Genomic DNA, 11,692 nt, shown 5'->3' with positions numbered 1-11,692 from the left:
GGTATGGAAAATAAAGCATCAGGACTATCCAAACACCGTTATTAACATCCAATATCACTGTCAGTATACAGCAGAACAGAAACGATACTTACTACTGCGCACAGTCAATCAGCTGATATTCATTAGACCTCTCATAGCAGGCTTTCACACCTTCGTCTTGCCAAAGTGTTTTTGTATGTTCATAAAATTCCTGAAAGAATAAAAAAAATACTATCAGCAAAAAAAGGATTCTGTACTAAGAAGCAGCAAACAGTAACACATCATTAACACCGTAACAAATGGTAAATGGCAGCAATTTAACAACAAACATTAAACATCTTTGTAGAAGCTGTGTATGAGTTCTGTTCTGTTGGCTTTCTTCGTGTCTTGACTTTGTAACACTTTAAAACAGTTAAAGAACTGCTGCTCAACCATTTTGACCGAGTCCAACTGTATTTGGAAGTCCAGGAAGAAAGGCTAACTTTTCATTAATGACAATTCTGTAGGCATTTGTAGTAATCAATACTATTTGGTAACACTTGCTCTTTAGCTCACAGATATTATGTTTGCCTGTCAACATTTTTTTTTTCTTAATTGAAACACTATTTCTCAGTAATTCTTCCATAAAGGCAGCAAATTATGAATAGGTTTTACGTAACTTTCCAAGTTAGTGGGGATTTCTGGGGACTATACAGACACCTTTATCTTAGTGCTTACATCAACGGATTTGTTCTTTCGCAGTGTAACAGCATATTGAGCTTCAGAAAATATACACTGATGCAAAACTAGGTCATGTTTTGATGGTGTTAACCTTAAAAATTATGAACCAAGATACAAAAGCAGCCAAAAGTTCAATGCCTTCGGTTTGCTGAACCTGTAATGTAAGTACAAAACACAACCAGAAGTCCATTCTTCTTTGCATATAAAAGATGCACTTTGGCTCTAACGGGGGTGTATATTATAATTAATTATATTTCTGGCTATCAAAGAACTTTGAATGCACTTAGAACAACAGCATCTTTGTAACTTAAATACACACACCACTGTATGCATTACTTTTATCAATGATCATGGACTTTTTCTGGGTGTATCTCAGAGCTTTTCAAGTGTTTGGGACTGAACGCTTTAATTCTGATTTTTAACGGACTCTGTTCCCCTACCCCAAATCAGCTTTTCTGCATCCAGCACAGCACACCATCTTTGAAGTAGTTGCTGTATACATTCTGCCCCCCCCACCTTTTCTTTGTATTAGGGGTGTGTTATAGAAAAAGGATATATTATTTTAAATAACCATTTTACTGCTTCAAGGTCCCTCCATTAACTCAGCTTTGGAATCATTCCCTCTCTTGGGATATCGGTGTCTCACATTTCTTTTACCATCAGTGTAGTAAAAAGAAAAGAGTCCTCCTTTCCTACCAGGACATTGACTACCACCTGAACCGTATCTCAACAGTAGATGCTTTGAAGGGCATCTTCAAGACAAGTAATGGCATCTTAAAAGTAAATTCAGTGCTGCAGATTTTGAAGCCAACCTCAGTTTTGGCAGGTAGAAGATGCATATGTGTTTGTGTGATCACACAGTTGTGAATACCAACGATGGAAACAAACTATCCAATAATAAACTTGTTTTCATTGCTACTGAATGCGCATGCATGCACACACACACACACACAAATAGTAAATGCACACTACTCATCTAAAGAAGATCTTTATGGTAAATTTTTCTTCCCACTTCTTCTAAAAACAATACAAGCTTTATACGTGATGTTAGATGTATCCTTATGGTTTGTTCCCTCCTTTTATGAGTTGTTCATGAGCAAAAAGAAAACCTAAATTTCTTTCATATGTAGGTAAGTTTTTACATGATTTCAACTATCAAGAGACTGTACAAATATTGAGTGTTAAAGGAAGATAAATTCCAATATTAATTCCTGTCCTCAGTTCTCTTCCTCCCACTGCTGAAATGTTCATTGGATGCACTCATTTTGAAGGTTTCCTATTTTTTGGCAGTTGGGGGGACTGGCAAGTACCTTCAATCTTCAACTGTATCACAACACAGAGACAAAAATATCTTTCCTAAGTAAAAAATGAGCAGGAAGAGAAAGTCAGGAAGGGAGAGGGAATATCTGGAATATCTGAATATCTGGAATTTCACCGTATTTGAACCAAAACTATTTTGGGGTGGCTTCATTTATTTATTTTTAAAACTAACAGCAAAAAACTAATACAGAACCTCTCATGTCTCATTTAACTTATTACTACAAAGTTGGGAAGTTGTCTTAATTGAAAAATTGAATTGGCAATTGTATTTTGTTGTTGTTGAAACAGCAGCTGATTCAGATGGACATAAACCATCTAAATTTCCAACTTATCAAGATAACTTACACCAGACCTCAGACAGTTAATTGAACTATTTGGCAGACATATGGTTCTAAAATAGATATCTACTTCAAACTGGGGTCAGCATCTGCCAAGCCAATTATCTCCAAATATACCCCAAAACACTCTCTTCATCCTGCATTACAGTCAGTAAACAAATAACTAGGCAAAGATAAGTTTATAAAAAAATGTAATAAAGCATAATAATTCTTCATCAGCTACAAATGTTATGGTGAAAGTGAAAGGACACATTGTGTTAACGAAACAAGATCACGGCACAGTAAAACTCTCTTGGCAGTACAAAGACGACAAATTTAATGTTTCAGAAATTCTTTTTGCATCCCCTTTCCCTTCCATTATGGTTCTCCCTCCTCTTGGGCTTTCGTCCATCTCTTCTAACAGCCTTTCTCATACCTGACTTTGTTCTCCTCAATGAGCCCATGTGAAATTCACTAATATACAGGCAGAAGTGTCATTAATTGCCTGGAATGCTCACATTTTACTACATATTACTTATTTAGTTGATAATTTCCTGGATTGTTCAGTATGATAATCTGAAACACTGGAGTATCCCAACGTTCTCCTCATTCAGAGTCCTCTCATTAGGAAGTTTCTTCCCGAGCTTGGATGCCTTCTCATTCTGCAGCCATTTGCTGATAGGCTTCTCCTGTGCCTCTTCTCCAGCATCATTCTTACATATTATTTAAAAATAGCCATAATTGGTCTGTCCTCCCACTTCAAACCCAGACCTCCTCACTTTCCAGTAGCCACTCTTGAATTTTGCTTTATCTACCCAGGTTGACATTAAGAAAAAAGCAAGAACCCAACACAAAAATGTTCAGATCTTAAATTGATTGGCTGAAATGTCTTAAAATCACACAGTTTTTAATGACCTATCAGTATGTAGGAAGACGAACCTTCTAACCATCATGAAAATGAGGCACAAAGTCCTTCCTCACTCAACTACGATATTCCAGCAGAGAACTGAAATAAAGCAATTATTTTAAGCAGCTTATCAACTTCGTCATGCCTTGTGGAAAAAAACATTTTGAGTAGTTTCTGCAATCAGACTCTTAAGTGGGATGAAAAGTAAATCCAGTTCCTGGCCCTAGCATAAACACATTGATAATAAAAAGCCCAGGATTTAGTTTGACAGAACTGTTACATATTGTTCAGCAGAGTCCTCCCTGTGTTTTAAGAACAGTTCTGAACTTCCCAGAAAGTATCTGGATAACAATAATCAATGTTTTTGCCTTGTTAGGTCAAATTAGCAATAAAATACTTAATACTGCCTTTATGTCTGTCCTGCTAATCTGAGCTATAATCAGCAGTCCTTGTGCAATCCTTTCAATATGGTTGTTAACTGTCCATGTGGGCTGGAAAAAGAATTCAAGTCCACATTCTTTGAACTTTTTATTAGCATTTCAAAATCAGGATCTACAAAAAGTAACGAGTAATAGATTATTATACCAAGAAGTACTTTTTTTCTTTTTAACTACATTACTTGTGACGGCCAAATATGAAGATCCCTTGTTAAACAACCTTTTGTCTTTGGGCCACACCAAACCTATCTTCACACAGTTAGGGACTGATGCTGACCCAACTTACACAACTGTAAACAAGGGATGGAGGTGTTCATCAATGAAAAGTTTGAACCAAGCTTAGAAAGTTCAACATGTCCCTTATTAGAAGCTTAGTTACAATACAACGAGTGATTTTGGAATTAAGACATCATTAGCCAGTCACAAAAAAAAAGATTTCCCCTTGTCCTCCCACCCCCAAAAATACACCTACACTAACCACAATTCTGAAATAATATTTAAGAAAAAGAATAACATAAGAAACCCTCAGCATCCCCTTTGAGTCATGGAATGTAGCCTGGGGTAACTCTCTGAGAAGACAAGCAAAACCACAAGATTTGTTAAATGCATTTAGGTGGAAAAGGGGCTTCAGCAGCCACCAGAAAAATCAAGTCAGTAACAGTTTTTTTTTTTGTTTGTTTTGTTTTGTTTTTTAGTTGAATAGGTCTAATTTGTATGAGTTTTCTAAAAATAATGAGTTAGGAAACAAATTAACCGAAAGTAACAGGCAAATTTCCTGAAAAGAAATAGCCAGAAAACTAGTCCTTACATGTCTGCTTCTTGTTTCCATAACACTGATTCATTTGCTGGCACATCCTAATATAACAGACTCTACAGCAGCATCAACACAGGTTTCTCTTGCACTAATAATGGAACTCCTAATAAAACAGCTAAAATAAACAAATAATACTAAATAACATTTTGGTTTGAGACGATATTCCACTTTAAACTGGAATTAAACATTAGGTTCAAATCAATCCACAGTATTTGAAAAGCATGGTCCTATTATCCATTCTTGCCTTATGTGTACTTAAAACCAAAAAAATATTCAAGTTATGTCATTTTCCATTTAAAAAAAAAGCTGCAGTTACACAATACACACCCAAGATCCTGTTTAAACTATAGCTGAAGCTGTGTAAAGCAACAAAAGTCAATATAACTGATGACAGGCAGCATGGCATCACCAAGCAAAGTGAGAATTGAATTCTTCCAAAGACTTTACACTCTTCAAAGTGCTAACATAACCCTAAAGAGAAACATCCTTGTGCAGAACACTTAGGGAAAATTATGCCAACGTTACACACACACGAACGTAACACTCAGGGCTTGAATTTGAATGAGTACAAACTGCACAGGGGCATAGTTTGGATTCTGGGCACAATCCCTACATGCTTCTGTGAAACTATAACATCTTGGAGAAAATCCACTGTCTGGATAAACCTTCTCTGGTCTGACTTAGGTAACTCAAATACGAAGGACCGTGACTTGCCGATTGTAGGAAGCCTTGTCTCTCACCATGCCATAAAACTACAGAGTTTTAGCAGTCATAGTCATATGAAAAGAAATGTGTTTAAGTATTAATGTTCTGTTTAGCAGAAGACACCTTCTCCACCTTCTGAAAGTTTCCCAATGCAATGAATAAACGGGTAGCGATCGTATATTGCCTGTATTCACTTACAGGAATGCAATCAGGCCTCTGGAGGAAAAAGATAAATAAAAACAACAAACCATGAGCAGAAGTCATCACGTAAAAGGGATGCTTGGAAAACAGTATTTTGGTTGCAGAAAGATCTAACCACCATCCTGGATTTACAAAAGGGGTAATGCAGAGTCTAACTGAGTTAAAATCCCACTTGTATTAGAAAATTTCAACAAGTTGAGTAAGTGGCAGCAGGTAAACAGCAGGTTTATTAAAAGTCAACCAGAGAAAGTGTTAAAGAACTTGGAGGTTGAGTGTTTTGGTGGTTAAAAAAATTAATCCTCAAGAGACAAGCTCCAGGCCTGGGAAAAAATAAGGAACCAAGATCGGCTTTTGAGAGGCATTCTAAAAGGATAAAATATTAGTAGAAAATGAAAGAGAAAAACTGAACATACTGTCTACACGGTTTTGTTCCCTCCAAATATATAAATACTCAAGAGACTTTTAAAAAATGTTTATGAAGCAATGTTTTATAGGCATTAGGATGTTGGCAGGGAAAAACATTGGCATAGTAATTGCAACTATGACACCATGTTCACAGGAATCCTACCATGAACATGCAATATTACCTTTTCTTTGTAAAACCATAATATAGGGCGGATCTGTCAGAATAGCTTATTTACTAATTCCAGCAAAAGTCAATGCCACTGAAAAAAAACACAACACTACCTACTAAAAGGTGTGTACAGCCATTACACAATGTTGTGGTTAAAACTGGGATTCAATTCCTGGGCAAAGTTCAGCGTCCCATGGAGTCGTGCATTTCATAATAAGAGTTTTATATAGGTCATCCACTTACAAGCCTAATGATTAAAGGTCAAACTAAATCAGATTCTAACTGTAAAATTGTATCTTGGAGGACATTCGCTTCCAAGATTAAAGCTTTTAAAAACAACACTGATCATTGGTTTCAACCCTCTTTACAAACATGCTCTGCATGGTGGAGGCACATGAACTCCGCTTTTGGGACGGGCAGGCAGTGGTGCTGCGTTCCCCTAATGACCTCTACTAGGGCACCACAGGGTCATGGGGCGGCACAGCAGCACGGGGTATTCCAAGACAAACTGCACAGGTTGATTTTCTCCTTTCAGGATAGGTAAATACACAGCAAATTGATTTATTTTTTATTGCTTGTATCTGAAACCAAGCAATTACTATTGACTGTAAGGCTACTCAGTGAAGGAAGCCAACGGTGTCTTGTCGTTCTCCGCGCATTTGGGCAGGGATCCTACAACGTGTTAAATTTGTCAAATCAGACAGTTTAATAAGCCACTTACTTGAATAGGGAAACATCTGCATTCCTAATGGTGTGAACAAGTGTTAATTATTGCTTGCTATTTTAGGGAAAACATGCCGATGATATCACAAAGGAAACGCATACCTACAAATAGTTGAAGATATTCTCCAGTTACTGGCACGAGTCCAGAGGCAAATACAGAACTCTTTGGGAGAGGCCAGAGTACTCAGCATTTCCCAAAACTGAGTCAGAAATACTTTCAGCAAGGATTCAGCCTCATTATCAATAGTTTTTCGTGTTTAGAAAGAACAAGGCTAAAATATTTTGGGCGTCTGCTTACGTTATCTCCACATTTCTAGTAGTACAAACGAAACCGGATGTTGCTGCAAGAAGGCATAATGGGAAGGGAATTTTATTTAAGAAATTCCTGTCAAGCTTGAACTTTCATTTTTTCCCTCTGTTACGTTTCAAAAGGCTGCAGTATTTGCGAAACATACAAACACGTGATTCTATATCCATTATATCCCACAGTGCCTTTGGTTAAAAGGCTCCAGTAGTATATCACCACACCATCTCCCTTTTATTTTTACTTTCACGAGATATTTCATCACCACAGAAGCTTAATCTGTTGATATTGGAACACTACTCAGATTTAATTCTTTCATACCGCTCCTATTCCAAACACATTGCTCTTGTTAGGGAGGAGGAACTCACTCTTGGTGAGAGCACCAAGATGGAAGGTCGGCACGTGTGGGCTGCCCATTTGTCAAGACTTCGCTGTAATTTTAAACTAAATAATCAGTATTCCTCTGCTTCTTCAGAATATACTTACACATGGAGAGAAGGTAATTCATTAACAAATTAAACCCAATACTAGCACAAAAAGCTCAGGAAAAAGTCTTCTATACCATTTCAACTCTCTCTTGGGGCAGCAGAGAGCTGTGACAGAGGCATTGCAACCAAGAGCTATTTTTACAGACCTCTGGCTAGGAAGGAAGGTTTAATAAAACTCTGAGAAATTTCCTTTGAGCCTTAAATTAGGGTTTGGAAAATGTCTTTGATACTACGTCATTTCGTTGCTTTTTGTGTAATGAATATATAATAAACTTAAAACAAATAGTCAAATCAAATGACTTTATTGCCTTATGCAACTGCTGAGAACATCACCACTTTGAATAACGCGTTGGCCATGGGACCACGCTGCAGGTTTGTTGTCCCCTTTCATGTTGGAAACAAAAGGGCAATTTTTGACAGAAACTTCCACCAACAGAAAAGTGTAGACGTTGATTTAGGTACGTTGATAGGAAGGAACTCTCTCTTACGACAAATCCCAAGGAAAGATCACTGATCACCATACAACCTTTCTGAAGAACCAGACTCTGTATTTATAGAAGTATTCATAGACTCCAAATGCTGTTGCATGAGGAGATCAGGCTTGCATACATTTACAAGAGATTAATCAAAACTTCTGTTTACTTTCTGGGATTTATTTGTTTTTACGGAGTAAAAGCTATCCAGTTTTCCTGAGAGCTTAAGAAATCTTGATTTTTTATTGCAACACTGAAGAAATGTCCTAGGATAATAAAATACCTTAAAATTACGTAGCTCACATGCAAGGAAGGTAACAAGTGAAACAAATGAAACGTGCTTTTGTAAAAGTCCAAGTCAGGAATATTTCTATGCTTTCACTACTATCAAAGACAACAGTCATTCAATACATGCATGTAAAAATGCATAGGCTTTACTACACTGTACAATGTCTTGTGTAAGTACCTAAATTACACCCTGAACTTAGTATTTATTTTTCTAGAGCGCCGTTAGTACTGAAATCATTTGAGCAGCCCTGACTTTCCAAGAGTGCTACCTGCTTTGTAGGATAGTCCAGCCATGTGCTTAAGAATTATTATTTGTGAACAGAAACTACTTTAAGTCTCATTTATATCCTTCATTTCATATTCCAAATAAATGAAATTTCTTTTTTTTCTTCTGAATCCAAGCGAAACACCTATAGGAAGACAATGATAAGCACCAAAATTAGATCATGAGAAAGAAAAGGCCAAAGCTACTCTCAGCTGGAGATGCTTTTAATGGTCCTACCAAGCAGAAAAGAGAAAATCCGGAAAGCTGGAACATGTAACCTCCACAAAGGCAAGCTGAAAACCCTGATGACCTGGTGGTTTTCTGAAAAGCAGGACTCTACTGGAAGCAATGTGTGCCTGTGTACCTTTAGAAAACACAACACTCCTGACAGAAACAGACGTGTGCAGGATCAGAACAGTCATGCATGCAGGGCTGCCTCCACCATGCACACACCTTCCCGGCCAGGCGAGCTCTCACCAACGTCCACTTAAGTTTCACAGGGTGAAAGGCCTGTGCTTGTGGATCTGTCGTGAGATCTGGGACCTGACATTATGATTCTTTAAAGTCCATCATAGCTTCATAAGCTAAGGGCACACACCCTCCAGCTCTGCTCCATATAAAAGTCTCCCTGCCGGGAAATCACTGACGACTGTATGTAAAAAGGTAACTGCACAACTTTTCCATCCTATAATATATTGCATTTGGTACTGGAATGATAAAAACAACTTCTAAGTTTAGCACTGAGAGACATGTAAAAACAGCAACAAATACGCGACGGAATCAAAAAGTAAGCTGGATTACAATACTTTTCCACTTTTCTCATTAGCTACTTTCATGCTTGTCTAAGCTTATCCTTGACTTATCTGACAGAGTGTGAATTAAATTAAAATCCCAAATTCATGACTTTTAGAAGCACGTTTACCACCACAATTCCGAGTCTTTGAATGCTACAGAAATTTTATGCCCAAAGGTGTTTTTTGTTCTATGCCCAAAAAGCATATCCACGGGGTAATTTGCACATTTACTACGTTGCTGCCTTAACATAGACTATCACAGAAAACCTTGCCGAGCCACTGCCATGCCAAGCAGGCTCACAGGTGAAATTTTATTTCATCTATGTGTACACCAGTATTTTGTGAGTCTCTTACTGTGATTAAAACCAGAAAATGCTTAAGAATTTCTATATTAAATTTATGCCTATTTCCTGTTTAATTCAGCTGACAGCTCTTCTCTTTCAACATAAATTGAATTAATCTGTTCTTGTACTTTAAGCCTGCTCTGAGGAAAACAAAGAAGATGTATCAAGAGAAATTAAGTCATGATTTCTTCAAATGAATTTCTAAATGTGAACTTATGAACCTACAAACATGGTATGGTGGGAATTTACTTGATAAAAATACAAATGCAGAAGAAAGCATTAGCATTCACTTTGAATGCTAATCAAATAAATTAATAATAAAGTAAAAGAGTCTTTGTTTTTTATTTTTTGTACAATAAAAATGGCTACACTACAGAAAAGATCTGCAGATAATATCACATTGAAGGCCTTGAATGTATATTCTCCAATTTAAGGATATACTTCATCAGAATTCAACTGAACTACATGAACACCCCAGTTGAAACACTGCAGAATTCAAAGGACTTGTTTCTTTAATTTTCTAGCCAATACCACCTTCATCTCATGCACAAAACAGAAGCGTAAGTAATAACAGCGTACCCATTTTCACTGCAGTTAGAAATTGCTGTTAAAGGCAAGGAAATCTGGATTATCAAAAGGTGGGAAAAGTCATTTCTGCAGATGCTGCCACATTTAAGAACCAAATCGGGTATAGCAGAAGGAACTGCAGCAAAGAAACCAAGAGATTAATCACTATATACAAAGCAAGGCTTATTATTAAAACTGCTTAGCTCTTCCGTTTAATATCGTTTCTGCTTATGGAAGTCAGAAGGGAGACTTTTATTTTTTAAATACATAGGTACTCATAATTTAGGCTATATTTAAAGTCCAAGTGCTGTAACATTACAGTTCTTCAGAATGACTGCCCTAAATATGTATGTATTCCTAATCAGTGTTTTGACTTTCTGGAAAACTTTAGCAGTCAAAAAAATGTAACACAAATATATATATACATATATATCAAAATTTATTTAAATAGCTTTACATTTAGCTGTAAAAAGAAAGATCTTCCCATATTAATGGCAGTGTTTCTAATCATACAATTTACTTAAGATTTTTTTTTAAAATCAAATTCTCCTTGATTGTGAAATAAACTCCCCATAAATTATGGATGCTTGTACAAAAATACCAAAGCTTTATTGATTCATGGACCAAAAGAAACAGGAGCAGTAAAACACGTTAGTGGAAATGGTTTGCGCTGAATTCACTGAGGGGCTGCTACCAGACAGGCATCCCTGAGCTCTCCTCTCCGCCACGCACCGTAAGCAGCTCAGTTAAAGCAGCCACGTGAGAGCACTGGGGAAAATCCCTGCATATCCAAAAACTCGCCATTCCAAACAACAGCCACTATATGACTGCTGTCAAAAAGATGGCCACCAGGAATTTGTTTGTGAATCTAAAAACTAAGTTCTGTAATAATACTTGCTTTTACTTTTAAAGATAATGTCTAGTCATCAAGTAACTTGGGTATTACTTTAAACTTATAGTTAATATATTTTCATTTAAATTACTCAAGAAAAAAAGCTTTGTGTCAACATAATAGTTCTTCATATGAGGCAATGGGCTAACTGTTCGCAGCTAGGTCTCATAACTATAACCTACTGTACTGCATACCAAAGTTGAAGAAATGCTGATATTTAAAAATTACTGACTGTCTACTTCCAATAAATAGGTTGTTCCAATACAGAGCAATGTCAGAATTTGCCAGATATTGCAATTCTTTTGTAAGAAAGAACATTCCTATCAAGCACCCATGTGGACAAAATCAGAGATTTCAGGAGATCCATTTGCAAATAATTCCTAGTTATACATGCTTTAAATGTGAGAAACAGAAATGAATCCAAGTGGCTGTTTAAAAAAAAAAAATAGAACTCAATAGAACTCTTTAATTAATTTGTATAAGAATTTATTTCTGCTGTTAGGGGATAAGAAAAACACCTTTAGGTCTTGTTCAGCTCTGATCAGGTAAACTCAACTGGATTACCTAGAAGTCCATTTAG

General features: G+C 36.6%; 1 protein-coding gene across 3 annotated transcripts in view; it reads right to left on the bottom strand.

The window, feature by feature from the left end:
• GNAS (GNAS complex locus) overlaps nt 1-11,692 on the bottom strand; it is a 151,710-nt gene that overhangs the window by 41,228 nt on the left and 98,790 nt on the right. For all 3 annotated transcript variants that reach the window (XM_035343542.1, XM_035343543.1, XM_035343544.1), the window contains exon 5: nt 93-190. In XM_035343542.1, the coding sequence (XP_035199433.1) occupies nt 93-190 (98 nt within the window). The remainder of the gene's footprint in view (nt 1-92; nt 191-11,692) is intronic.

The sequence above is a fragment of the Oxyura jamaicensis genome, chromosome 20, assembly GCF_011077185.1.
Source record: "Oxyura jamaicensis isolate SHBP4307 breed ruddy duck chromosome 20, BPBGC_Ojam_1.0, whole genome shotgun sequence".
NCBI lineage: Eukaryota > Metazoa > Chordata > Aves > Anseriformes > Anatidae > Oxyura > Oxyura jamaicensis.
The sequence above is the reverse complement of the archived record's forward strand: the minus strand, read 5'-3'. Positions and strand labels throughout refer to the sequence as shown.